Genomic DNA, 13,303 nt, shown 5'->3' with positions numbered 1-13,303 from the left:
CTTTGGAGGACAAAATTTCTAGCTGCAAAGCGTCCGAATCGAAGCCAGCGTAAGTTAACCAAACGGTGTGGCAGCCTTGGTTGACAGAACACGGTGTGGCAGCCTAGGTTCCCGGAAAAGAGTTCAAACTGATTTTATATAAAATTTATTGAATTTTGATGCTAGAATTTTGAATTTTGAATTTGGAATTTAGTAAAATATTGGGTTCAAATTAAACAAAACCAAATTATCATTTCCCTCCAGGGCAACCCAAACTCAATCGCACAATCGCATAAATATCACCTTTATTTTATCTTATTTGGAATTAAGAATGTTCATTAAATTATTTATTTATTGCTAAGCTAATGCAAAATGAACTAAAGTTTAATTCACATTAGATTAGCGCGCTCGCGCATTTTAAGATTCGATAAGCTTTTGTATTATCGACAGCAGCAAGCAGTTGAGCAGCTGAACAGCTGTTACACACAGCGCATTGGCCTGCCAACTGTGGGTAACTATTTTACGCAAGTTGGCAGCACTTGCGCGCGCACTTCTTAAGCTGCGCGACCAAAAAGAAATCAATGAAATTTTTATTCACTTGTGAAACTTTGTAGTGCTACAACAAATGTGCAGTTCAAATGCAGCATAATCAAAAGTCAATCAGAAATAATGCTAACCATATTTATTGAATAAAGTGCAATCAAAAAAACTGAAAGAAAAACAATAAGCAGACAAAAAACACAACAATATAAAAAGTGCTTGCAATTAATTACGCTTTAAATCGATAATCAGTGGAGGCTGTAAACACAAGTCCCCCCCGTCCCCCTCTCTCCACTAGGAAATTCCTTTACAACGCAGCAGTAAGAAGAGAAAGAAGCAAACATGTCTTATGTGAGTTTTTTTTTCGCATATTTAAATACAGAGAAAGTAACGGTTAACGTTGTGTATCGTTATTATTGCAGCGCTTGAAGGCCACCAAATGTCCGACGGACGAATTATCAGTCACGAATCGCGCCATTGTCAATATCGGTGATTTCCCCGATGATGTGAAGTAAGCATAGCAGGGATATTCCTTACACAGATTCAAATTAAATTAAATTTGTTTAGTTAAATCTATTCAAGATCTAATCATAATCTGTTTCTCTTAAAATTTCTAGTAAAACTTTATGTCTCTTGTTTTTTTTTATAGGTATGCTGATATTTCTCCTGCTGCGGGTCAGCATTTTATTTTTGCACTGGAGAAAACGAACGAGGTGCCCCGCGGTTATGTGGGCTTCTCTTTGGTGCAACGCAAATGGGCAATGCTCTCGATTAACCAGGAACTCGAGGTGCGACCTTATCGATTTGACGCCAACTCCGATGTCATAACGTGTGTCTCATTTGAGACTGACTTTTTGCAAAAGAAGATGTAAGTGTGTGTTTCTGTACTTCTGTATGTGTGTGAGCTTGAATTTTAAATTAAGGTTAGGATTAGGTAAGTTTTAAATTAGGTTAAATTGAATTAATCCTTGTAAATGGAGCATAACTTTGGCTTTCCTATGCAATATCAAGTAAAGCTGTTGAATGACACTTAAGCGAAGTCTTCCATAACTCAAAGTACGTTTATACATCGTCTTTTATTCCATTGCTAAATAGTAAGGTTAGAATTGGGAAAACCTCCAGTTATTTCAGGTTATAAGACAATATTATTTATGAAACTTTTAAGAAATTATGTGAAAGCAATAGAGAAACAGTTTAAGGATACTGATAGGATCATTAAAAGTTTTATTTTTTGATTTTTCAATAAAAATGAAGATAATATTTCATAACTTTTTTAATTAAATAAAAATAGATCATCTTAAATTGTATGATAAGAATCTACAACAATTGTATATTGTAATTTTTACTTTGAAGATTATAATCATTATGGTCTTTGACCAAGACATAAGGGAGCTAGACGTATGAAATAACATACTAAACTTAGTCTTATCCTTAAGAGACGTTGTCATTACCAATTTTAACGTATTTACAAGAAACAAGAGAGCTAGACGTATAAAAAAAAACATGAACAGTTTAGTTTAATCGCTTGGAGACTCTGACTTTTTCAACTTTAACGCATCTACTAGAAACGTGAGAGCTAGACATATGCAAAAATAAACTAAGCTTGGTAGAAATGATTGGAGACACTTTAACGCTTCTACAAAACATTTGCAGGGTGTCGCAGGAGCCTTACGACTCGGATCAGATGGCCAAGGAGTTTATAATGCAATTTGCTGGCATGGCTTTAACGGTCGGCCAATCGCTCGTCTTCAATTTCAAGGACAAGAAGCTGCTGGGACTGGCGGTCAAGACGCTGGAGGCCATGGATGCGAGGAGCCTTGGCGAGGGCAAGGAGCCAACGATGAAGAATGTACGATTCGGTCGCATCCTGGGCAACACGATGGTGCAGTTTGAAAAGGCCGAGAATAGTTCGCTGAATCTGCAGGGCAAATCGAAGGGCAAGGTGGTGCGTCAGTCCATCATTAATCCGGATTGGGACTTTGGCAAAATGGGCATCGGTGGTCTGGACAAAGAGTTCAATGCGATCTTTCGTCGTGCGTTCGCATCGCGCGTTTTTCCGCCGGAGCTTGTCGAGCAGCTGGGTATTAAGCATGTGAAGGGAATCCTACTTTTTGGTCCTCCCGGCACGGGCAAAACATTGATGGCCCGCCAAATTGGCACCATGTTGAATGCCCGTGAGCCAAAGATTGTGAATGGACCGCAGATTCTGGACAAATATGTGGGTGAATCGGAGGCAAATGTGCGACGTCTGTTCGCCGACGCCGAGGAGGAGGAGAAGCGTCTGGGACCAAGTAGTGGACTGCATATCATAATCTTTGATGAGATCGATGCGATCTGCAAGCAACGTGGCTCCGTTGCCGGCAACAGTGGCGTCCATGACACCGTGGTGAATCAGTTGCTCACTAAAATCGATGGCGTTGATCAGTTGAACAACATCCTGGTGATTGGCATGACCAATCGTAGGGATATGATTGATGATGCCTTGCTGCGTCCCGGTCGTCTCGAGGTCCAAATGGAGATCAGTCTGCCCAATGAGCAGGGACGTGTTCAAATTCTAAATATACATACGAAACGTATGCGAGAATTCAATAAGATGAACGACGATGTGGATTGCAATGAGATTGCGGCGTTAACCAAGAACTTTAGTGGTGCTGAGCTGGAGGGTTTGATCCGTGCCGCCCAATCGAGTGCCATGAATCGTTTGATCAAGGCCGATGCCAAGGTCACCGTCGACCCGGAGGCCATGGAGAAGCTCAAGGTGAATCGCGATGATTTCCTGCATTCGCTGGAGAATGATATTAAGCCGGCATTTGGCACCGCTCAGGAGCAACTTGATAATATGCTGGCACGTGGCGTTATCAATTGGGGCTTACCGGTTGCCAATGTCCTTGAGGATGGCATGCTCTATGTGCAACAGGCCAAGGCAGCGGAATCCAGTGGCCTAGTCTCTCTATTGATTGCCGGTGCACCCAATTCGGGCAAGACAGCATTGGCCGCCAAATTGGCCAAAATGTCGGACTTTCCGTTCGTCAAGGTCTGTTCGCCCGAGGACATGGTTGGCTACACCGAATCGGCCAAGTGTCTGCATATCCGTAAGATCTTCGATGATGCCTATCGCTCCGTGCTCAGCTGCATTGTCGTTGACAATGTTGAGCGTCTGCTGGACTATGGACCCATTGGTCCCAGGTACTCCAATCTCACACTGCAGGCTCTCCTGGTGCTGCTGAAGAAGCAACCTCCCAAGGGACGTAAACTCCTTATACTCTGCACCTCGAGCAGACGGTGAGTTGATCTTTTCCACATAATATTCATTTATTTATTTAACATTGACTAACAGCAGTCGACAAATAATTATTTAAGATTTATCGCAAAACAAGATTTTAAATCATTCATTAAATATTATGATTATTGTGGTTGCTAAAATCGTTATAATATTTTATAGTTTGAAATGTATTTTTATTTAATTAAATTTAGCAACTTTATTAATTTAACTTACTAAAGCCACGAATTTTTTAAATATTTTTATATGTTGTTTTTTAATTTTTTTTGTCAAAAGACCTTTAATTTTGATTCAAATAATTATTAATAATTTTTAATAGTTGGACCGCAAAGTGCCGCTTTATTTTTATTTTTTTAAAGTTTAACATATTTTTATTAAGTAAAACGTCATTTACTTTTAAATTACTAAAAAAAATATCTAAAAAGGTTTAAAGGTCTGACGATATTAAAAAATTATTTAAATGAGTCTACATTTGGTGCAAGTATTGTCGAAATTGGAGTACATAGCTGTCGGTCGAAAAACAAGACATAGCATACACAAATCCTTGTTGTTTCTAGAGTTATCTTAAACAAACTCACAAGATAGTTAGTAGATTAAATTTTAGACATTCTAAAAAAAAAAAATATATGAAAACCTAGTTAATAAGTATAGTACATTAAATTAAATTAAGGTTTAGTCTGATTAACGATGTTGCTTCTTGACATATTTCAACTAAACTCACCAGTTTCATATTAAATATTGTCTCATTAATCCTAAGCAAGTTTGTTGAAAATCGCTCTGAGATATTATATGGCTGCCATATAAACAATCAAGTGAAAATTGCATTATTATAAATATTTGACGTAAATTAAATAAAAGTTTTTTGTTTAAAGTTTTAATAAAAATAATTACTTTATATTTTAGGGAAACTCAGTCTTTCTTTCTCTTTCTAATTCATGTTGTTCTCTTTTTACAGTGAAGTTTTGGAGGAAATGGAAATGTTGTCGGCCTTCACATCGGTGCTACATGTTCCAAATCTCTCCAGTCCTGATCACATTGTTGCTGTGCTCGAGCAAACGGACATCTTTAGCAAGGGTGAAATTCAAGCCATTGGCAAGAAGATGTCGGGCAAACGGTAAGATACCCCTATATAATAAGCCCCCCTTTAATTATATATAATCTATAAAATTGAACTCACTTCACAGCGTCTTCATTGGCGTTAAGAAACTGTTGGATCTAATTGATATGGCAAGACAGACGGAACCTTCAAACCGTGCCATCAAGTTTCTATCCAAGATGGAGGAGGAGGGCGGACTGGATATGGTGGCACGCTAGAATAAGAAGGAGAAAGAGAAATAGCCGATGAAGCGAAAGCAGAGCGTATTCCATATATTTCATAAATAGAGCAAATTGTATGCAATCTCAATTACTAGCTTCTAAGTGAAGAGCACGAGAAATGTTATCGTATATATATATATACAAACATATATATTTATATATACACTATATATATTCCGAGTTAAATAATCAAATAATCCCCCAATAATCGATTAATAGACGCGTTAACTGCTTGGCATCAATTCTTGATTGTTCCATTCCCATTACGTTCCTAACCTCAAACACACAAACACACACACACACAAGTCCCAATAATATTTCCATAGTGTTTTCCCTGTGCTAGAGGCGAGAGCACGTGCGATCTCGAGAATCGACAGAAATGTGAGACCTTGTGACCTGATTTGGCATTGCGGCTGGATATACCACATAAACAAATATATCTATAACATATACAGATTTGTTTCGATTTCCAATATCGATTCAAATGGGTATTACAAATCGGAACATTGCTGTTTAGTACAAAAAAAAAAAAAAGCTCGTATATAAAATATTGAAATCAATCAAATACTAATCGACTACGATACCGATAAACGATAGCAACTATAAAAAAAATATGCATTTCAAGCTGCATTGTATTTGTTAATGAAAGCAATACAATCTTGTATTTTTTCGTCGTCGTCGTCTTGTTAAAAAAAAAATGAACTTAAATTTCTTTCATGTTAATCTTAAGAATTTTTCCTCAAAATAGAACACCAAAAATTAGGAGACGTTTGTCTAAAATAACAAAGAATATGTTTAAAAAGAATGTTTAAATCGAATTATAAATAATTATTACGCATATTGTTAATCGCCAATGTTATAAATTTAAATAAAGAATAAACCGATCTCAAAAATAAAATGTGTTCCTTATAAAAACCATGGGGATTGCAAAAATTTACTTTAACAAGACATTTTTATACAAACACTTAACATTTTTATTGGTTCAAAAACAAGTTAAAATTCTTAACAAATAAATAGATACAGTAGAATTGTCTGGAAACACACAAAAAAAATTATATAGTCAAAATTGAAATATATGTTTATCGTTAAATAAAACGATTCCGGTATGAAGATTGAGTCTACAAAGCATATAGAGAATTATAACTAATTTGTTGTGTCAGAAATGATCAAAGATGTCGCATGTTGCATGTGGCAGAATCAAATTGAAGTCTTAGATGACGGTGCGACTGTGATTTAACGACAATTTTCCACTGCGAACGCGACGCTGCAGACGCTGGAAAAGCAAATGGAAAATAGGCATAAATATTTATATAGATATAGTTTTGTATATAAGAAATTTACCTTGTTGAAGACATCACGCATTATACGATTGCTGCGACGACGTCGCTCCTCCTTCTCCCGATTCTGGGCAGCGAGCACCTCCGGCAAATTCTCACAACGTTTGTTGGTCAACGCCTTCATCTCCTTGGTCGAAAAGATGCGCACTTTTGCTGTGAATAAACATAGATACTTTATTGGTTAAACAGCAAGTAAAGGCTCATCACAAATCTATGTATATATAACATACAATATCTGCTTCAGCTAAATCTTAAATATCTCTAAAAGTTAAATTTAAATATCTCTAAATACAAGATATATACTGCAGTTCTACTTTATGTTCTTACTAAGCAAACGAAAACGTTCAAAAACTACACAAAAAAAAAAACATTAAATTCCTAAAACACTATTTTTACTTATATTTTTAGAATTTTAAAAGCTACGACATAACTCTTATTATTATTTTAAAATCAATATTTACTCCGTAAATATTTCGTAAATTGTATTTTAAATTCAAAAATTGATGTTATTCCGCAACCTTTAAATAAATATTGAAAAATCTATGAAACGGTTAAAACTTTCTCGTTGAATCAACAGTTCAATGCTGTCATTGGCGATTTTTAAAATCCAATTTTAAAGTGAATTACGTAAACTATCTTTAATATTTGGCACTATACAAATCGGAACCTTTTGGCGTAATGTGCCGAAGGCCAGTTTTTTTTTAAAGAATCCTTTTCAAAAATAATTTATGTATTAAATTTAATATTGTTTGTCACAGTGTTTGATATTAGAAATTTTGGGGCATGAAAAAACTTTTGTCACTAGACTTTTAACTCGTAAAGAGTTGTTTTTTTAGAATGTAAATGTTTGGGTATTATTGATTATTATTATTGTTTATGTTATACTTTATTTTTTAAGAATAATTTTTTTTCAAGAATAATTTATTTAATATCGTTCGTCACAAAGTTGGATTTCAGAAATTTTGGGGCATGCAAATACTTTTATTAGTAGACTTTTACCTCGTAAAGAGGTGTTTTTTGGAATATAAATGGTGGGGTATTATTGATTATTATTATTATTTATTTTATACTTTATTTTTTAAGAATAATTTATTTAATATCGTTCGTCACAAAGTTGGATTTCAGAAATTTTGGGGCATGCAAATACTTTTATTAGTAGACTTTTACCTCGCAAAGAGGTTTTTAATTATAGTAAATATTTATGAGGTACTTACAGGTGACCGGCGGTGGCAGCTGTTGCAGGCGTCTGTCGATCGTCTCGAGGCTGTTGCCCTCGATGAGTTCGTCGAGTTCGCGACGCCGAGCATTGCGAAGGAGTTGCATTTGATTGAGGATCGCCTTGCGTTGTTTCGACTGGGCACAGAATTGTGGACGGGCGCGTTGCAAGTAATCCTGCACCGTCATAGATGCGTGCAACACTTGGCCAACATAATCGTTGTTGCTGGCAAATTGCAACACATACGCAATGCCACTTGGACGCACTTGCAACATTTGTTGTTGCAAGTGCATTGGTTGTTTGACTGGATATCGTCGACGACGTTGTTGTTGCATTTGCAACTGCAATTGCTGGCATGCCACATCATCGTATTGATGTGTTGTTGTTGTCGTTGTTGTTGTGGTTGTTGCCTCACAAGCATTCAACATGCCACCCATTGGTATGGACATCTCCGAGCTGAGGCACAACAACGATGATGAACTCATGTTGCTGCCCGTGTTGCAACTGTTGCACGTCACTCCAACAGCAGCAGCAGCAGTTGCCACTGTTGCTGTTGTTGCCACGGCTGTTGCTGCTGCTGCTGCGGCAGTTGCAACTGTTGTTGCCGCTGTTGCAACACCTTTGACATCTTGAGAGTTCAAGACATGGTAATAAACGGCGCCATCATCCAGGCAACTATATGCATTGCCCACAGCCTGAGCATACTGCATTTGTACATAATGTTGGTGTTGTTGTTGTTGTTGTTGTTGCTCGTGATGGTGATGACAATGTTGTTGTCGTTGTGACTAGAAACGAGAGAGAAATGAGATCAATAAGAGATTAAATAAGATATGCTGGAGTATTTCAAATAAAAAACACTCATAAAAGTGAGAGAAATTGTGGAATGGAACACTTTTATGGTTACTTATTGCCAAGATTATAGGGTATACCGATTGTACAAGTATTTAATAAGAAAAGTTAAGTCAGTTGAGGGCATTCCAAGTAAAATAAGAGGGAAACAATCACTGCAGTGACAGGAATAGTGGAATGAAACACTTTTATAAAAGCTACAAAACTCATATTGCTTGGATTACAGGTTATAAGTAGTTGCAAAATCTCATTTGAAGCAATCTTGGCATCCTAAAGCGTAAATAATACAATTGGAGCTTGGAATGATGGAATGGAACAGTTTTAAAAGAGAAACTTAGCTCAAATTACTTTGATTAGAGAGCTGCCCAAATAAAAAAAATAGTATTTTTAAAACAAAGCGTTATTTCCCGACAAAAACCATCAATATTGTTAAGGAATAGTGAAATGGAACACTTTTATGAAAGTAAAATGTCTCGCTTGGACTTTAAGGCAAGGCATACCTTACAAAGGGCATTCTGAATGGTAAACAATAATTGTTAAAGCTTGGAATGGTGGAATGGAACAGTGTTATAAGAGAAACACATTTCAAATAACTGTGATTGGAAAGTAAGCACTGTTCAAGACAAGTGGAGCCAATGTAGGACTTTCAATGTAGTCAAGAAGCATAACAATTAATGGAATGGTGGAATGGAACAGTGTTATAGGAGGCATATATGTCATATATGCATTCTAAACATACAATGTGGCATGCTGCATGTAGATGTTGTTGTTGCTGCTGCTGTTGCTGACGATGAATAAGTTGCTGTTGCTGCTGCAACATGAAGAGCTGTTGCTGCTGCTCGAGTCGCTGTTGCTGCTGATTCTGATAATGGGCCAGAAACTGACGCTGTCGCTGCTGGACAAAGGAACAGACGCTCTCGCTGCTCCCCGAGTGACTCAAAGCCGGCGTTGCCATTTTGCTGCGCAGTCGAACAGCAGGAGCAACAGTTGCTGTTGCTGCTGTGACTGTTGCTGGCAGTGCTGGTGGCTGCAGTGGCGATGCTCCTGAAGATGAGCCTGATGTAGGTGCTCCTGCACCAGATGAAGCCCCGGATGGTGCTTCTGCTCTTGAGTTTGCTCCTGAAGAAACTCCTTCTGCTCTTGTTGCTGCTCCTACTCCTAAAGGTGCTGTTGTTGCTCCTCCTGTTGCTGTTCCTGCTCCTGAGGATGCTCCCGATGGTGCTCCTGCTCCCGAAGATGCTCCTGATGAAGTTACTCCTGCTCCTGATGACACTCCTGTTGCACCTGATCGTCCTTCAGCATTTTCTCCATTTGCTCCATCTTCGGCTTCTCCTCCTGCTTGCCTACCTTCTCCTGGCATAAACACTGGCGTCACTGGTGGTGCTGGCGGTGCAGGACGTCCTCCAGTCGCCGGCAATCTCTGCCCAACTTCGGGCTGCACCTCCTGCTCCGCCTCCACGTGCTGCTCCGGCTTTCTTTGATCCTTCCATTGATGCAGCGTCTCATCCGAGGCTAAGTCTCCTCGACCACTGCGACGCAGTAGATTTTGCAATGCACACAGACGTCGAATCTCCGCATCAATCCAATCGATCTGTGTGCGTCGCTCCATGGAGAGATTGTCACGTTGTTGTCGTTGTCGCTTCTCCTCGTACTCAATCTCGCTTTGGGTCATGGGATTCAGATACTCCTGCATGGCCAACTGTTCGGCAGCGTCCGTTGATTTGGATTTGGCAGCTGGAGGATTGGTTTTCTGGGTAACCAGGTCATTGGAGGCGCCACTGCTTGTGGAGGAGTAACTGCAGCTGACTTGCACTGGACTCGACTCGGTGGGCGTGGCAGCCAGGCGTGTTCTGGGCGCAGGCACAGGAACAGCTAAATGCAGTTGCTCCGGCGGCGATCTGGGCAGGATTAGGCTAGATCTTCGACTGGTATTGGTGGCAATGTCCTTCCCTGCAAAGACATTATGATTAGCTTAAGTTTGAGCAGTGCTTCCAAACTGACTAATGAAACTTTTCTATTATAAATAATTTAAAAAAATAAATTATTAAAATTATATTATCTTTGTTAACTTAAATCATACAATTTTATCAGATTAAAAAGAATTGTGAAGCAATAATTTTTATATATTTGTGATGTATGTATATTAGGATGTAATCCTAACTTTGAATCGAGCTTAAAATCGGGAAAAGTATGGAAAATGAAAGTGGAGGTATAAATGTGACTTTGGAAATTGTATAAAATTAGTGCACAAATAATAATAAAATTTAAAAATTCCTCAAGGAAATCGGTTACGATTTTACTAAGTTATGACAGTTTGAATTTTTTGAAAAAGCGTCAAACTAGAGTTTTCCAATTTTTATGCAGAATCAAAATAAAGGCAAAAAAAAGTGATAAAATTTAAATATCGCAAGGAAATAAGCAAATAAATTTAATATTTCATATTTCAAAAATATATTATAAAACTTAAAAAAAAAATTTTTTTTATAAAAATTAAGAATAAGAGTTTTTAAACAATTTTAAAATTAAAAATGTAAATTAAACTATTTTCATTATTTTTCTACTCAGTTTCAGAAATAAATAATATTTTTGTATTTTTTTTTAATATTAACAAAAATAAGTATCTTAAAATTTGTATAGCAATTTGTTTTCTTTTTGAATACTTTACTAAAAAATTATAAATTTAACCATTTTCTTTTTTTTTCTATTCGGTTTAAGAAATATTCAGGTATGTTCCAAAAATCTCTAATTTTTGAAGAGAATTGCTTTCGAAAAAAACCGTTCGAAATGTCGGTGTTCTTTAAATGTTAGACATTTAGTTTTTTCGAATACATTTTCGAAGTTAAAAAAATCGGCTTTCTTCCAGTTTCAACAACATTTTTTGGTTGACAAACATTTTATATAATATAGAAAAATTAATATAAATGTATTTTATGCATTTTTATTCAATTTAAAAATGGCGCTGCTAGAGATTTGTAGAACTCCTCTGATTATATATATATTTTTTTAAATTATTATTTTTTGTTACTTTACCCCGAGTTGGACACATCTGTTCCGTTTGCTGGGATTGCTCCTTGAGCTGGCTGCTGCTGCTGTTTCTGTTCGCAGTGTTGTTCCTGGCGCTGTTCCCAGTGTTGTTTCTGGTGCTGCTTCTGCTGGAGATTAGTTCAAATCCAACCAGACGCTTGATAATATCCTTGGCCAGCTGCTTCTTCTGGCTGTTGCTGAGACTGCGCTTGTTCACCAGCGAACAGAGCAGATCAATGCCCAGATCCACATCATTTTTGGCCATGGCACAGCTCGAGGAGGAGGCAGTGGAGGCGGAAAGGGAGACGGAATTGTTGTTCGAATTGTTGCTCTTGTTTTTGCTCTGCTTTTTTGGCTGTTGATTCTCTTTGTTGTAGACTTGGCGTCGTCTGCTTAGAACCTGCTCCAATTGTGCGCTATATTCCCGCTCCTGACGCTGCTGTTCCATGTGACGCAGCAGCTCCTCGGCACACAGACTATGCCGACTGCTTGTCGTGGTATTGGAGTGGGAGTGGGAGTTGCCAGCAGTCGAGGGTCTTGAATTGTGTTGATAATCAAAGCTGCTTGCTGCCGATGTCAAGCAGGATTCGCGCCGTGAACTGGGATTGGTGCTGGCCAGCGGCGTGGATCTGGGCACTGGTGTCACCTGTGCCTGACTGCAGCCACCACTGCGATGCACCAAAGTGCTGGAGGCCAAAGGTGGCGCTGTTCCCGCTAATGTTGTCGCTGTCTTTAAGCGATTCAAATCCGACTCGGATTGATTGGGTCGCTGCAGTGTCGCTGCCTCCAGCACGGAGCGTTCCAAGGTGCTTATATTACTCGTGGACACGGCGCGCTCACAGCGCTGATAGCCCACATCTGCAGCGGGATCCCATTCCAGCCGTTTATGTGATCTTAATGCCGATTCTGGCGTTTGAGTTTTGCGCGTTTGCATTTGTGGCGTCGCCATTTCCGTTTCCGTTTCCGCATCCGTTTTTGTGCATTTGGTTGGTGTGCGCAAATCCTCCACAGAGCTGGCTTTTGGTGGCAGCTCCTTACATTCAGTTTCCACTACCATAACAATGGGTATATCTGTTATTTTCACCTCTTCTTTAGCTGCGTTCTTCTTTACAGCGACAGCTGTTGTTGTTACCCCCACTCCCAAGCCACTGACGCGACTGCGACTGCGACAGCGGCTGCTGCTACTGCGCATTGTTGTTGTTGCTGCTGCTACTGTCGCCTCGTTGTTAGAACTCTGCGCGCCGACGCTGACGCCGCTGCTCGCTGGCGATGATGATGACAATACCATAAAACGCTCCAAATCCACTTCTCGCTCATTTGCAATCTCAGCAAGATATTCTCGTATTTTTGGCGTCACACGCGACGATTTTCTCTCATAACTATGCTTTTTATTTGCATTATTATTCATGTTTGACATACTTTACGCATTTTCTTCGTCGACTTCTGCTTGTTTTTGAATTTCAAATTACATTTCTAGAGGTGCGAGCGAGCGAGCAAGCACGCACGCATTGCAGGGTTGGTTGACAAATTATTTATATATCGATAGACACTTTTTGTAGCGTTGATTGACCAAAAATATGCACATATCGATAGATATTTTTGTATGCATCTGTCGATAGATATTTTTGCAAGCAATAGCGTTATTAATTTTATTTAAAAATATTTTGTTTGCTCCAAAACCACTATTTCTTAAAACTGTATTCTTTTTATTGTTTTCTTGAAATTTTTGTTTTTTATGTAAATATTAGTAAAATATGAAGA

At 38.4% G+C, this 13,303-nt stretch overlaps 2 protein-coding genes across 2 annotated transcripts; one reads left to right on the top strand and one right to left on the bottom strand.

Annotated features, from left to right (window-relative positions):
- The first annotated feature begins 545 nt into the window (after window positions 1-545).
- LOC117793325 (vesicle-fusing ATPase 1) lies at window positions 546-5,814 on the top strand. Its single transcript, XM_034633622.1, has 6 exons — window positions 546-870; window positions 942-1,030; window positions 1,169-1,387; window positions 2,173-3,801; window positions 4,755-4,913; window positions 4,984-5,814. Exons 1-6 carry the CDS (start codon window positions 862-864, stop codon window positions 5,111-5,113), a joined length of 2,235 nt encoding a protein of 744 aa, XP_034489513.1. The 5' UTR covers window positions 546-861; the 3' UTR covers window positions 5,114-5,814.
- A 330-nt stretch (window positions 5,815-6,144) lies between these two features.
- Window positions 6,145-12,975, bottom strand: LOC117793322 (ecdysone-induced protein 74EF-like). Its single transcript, XM_034633618.1, has 5 exons — window positions 11,549-12,975; window positions 9,258-10,468; window positions 7,668-8,454; window positions 6,458-6,606; window positions 6,145-6,389 (listed from the first exon to the last, which is right to left on the bottom strand). Exons 1-5 carry the CDS (start codon window positions 12,957-12,959, stop codon window positions 6,327-6,329), a joined length of 3,621 nt encoding a protein of 1,206 aa, XP_034489509.1. The 5' UTR covers window positions 12,960-12,975; the 3' UTR covers window positions 6,145-6,326.
- Window positions 12,976-13,303: the final 328 nt, after the last annotated feature.

Source organism: Drosophila innubila, chromosome X (genome assembly GCF_004354385.1).
Source record: "Drosophila innubila isolate TH190305 chromosome X, UK_Dinn_1.0, whole genome shotgun sequence".
NCBI classification, from domain to species: Eukaryota; Metazoa; Arthropoda; class Insecta; order Diptera; family Drosophilidae; genus Drosophila; species Drosophila innubila.
Note: the sequence above shows the minus strand (reverse complement) of the source record. Positions and strands in the feature narration are given on the sequence as shown.

What these genes read in the sequence shown, in the direction of transcription:
- LOC117793325 (XM_034633622.1), top strand. An exon ending in GATTTCCCCGATGATGTGAA is followed by an intron (nt 1,031 to 1,168) that starts GTAAGCATAGCA and finishes TTTTTTTTATAG; the next exon opens with GTATGCTGATATTTCTCCTG. An exon ending in CTCTGCACCTCGAGCAGACG is followed by an intron (nt 3,802 to 4,754) that starts GTGAGTTGATCT and finishes CTCTTTTTACAG; the next exon opens with TGAAGTTTTGGAGGAAATGG.
- LOC117793322 (XM_034633618.1), bottom strand. Translation starts at nt 12,959, where the DNA reads ATGTCAAACATGAATAATAATGCAAATAAAAAGCATAGTTATGAGAGA. An exon ending in ACAGATGTGTCCAACTCGGG is followed by an intron (nt 10,469 to 11,548) that starts GTAAAGTAACAA and finishes ATGTCTTTGCAG; the next exon opens with GGAAGGACATTGCCACCAAT. An exon ending in TGCGTGATGTCTTCAACAAG is followed by an intron (nt 6,390 to 6,457) that starts GTAAATTTCTTA and finishes TTGCTTTTCCAG; the next exon opens with CGTCTGCAGCGTCGCGTTCG.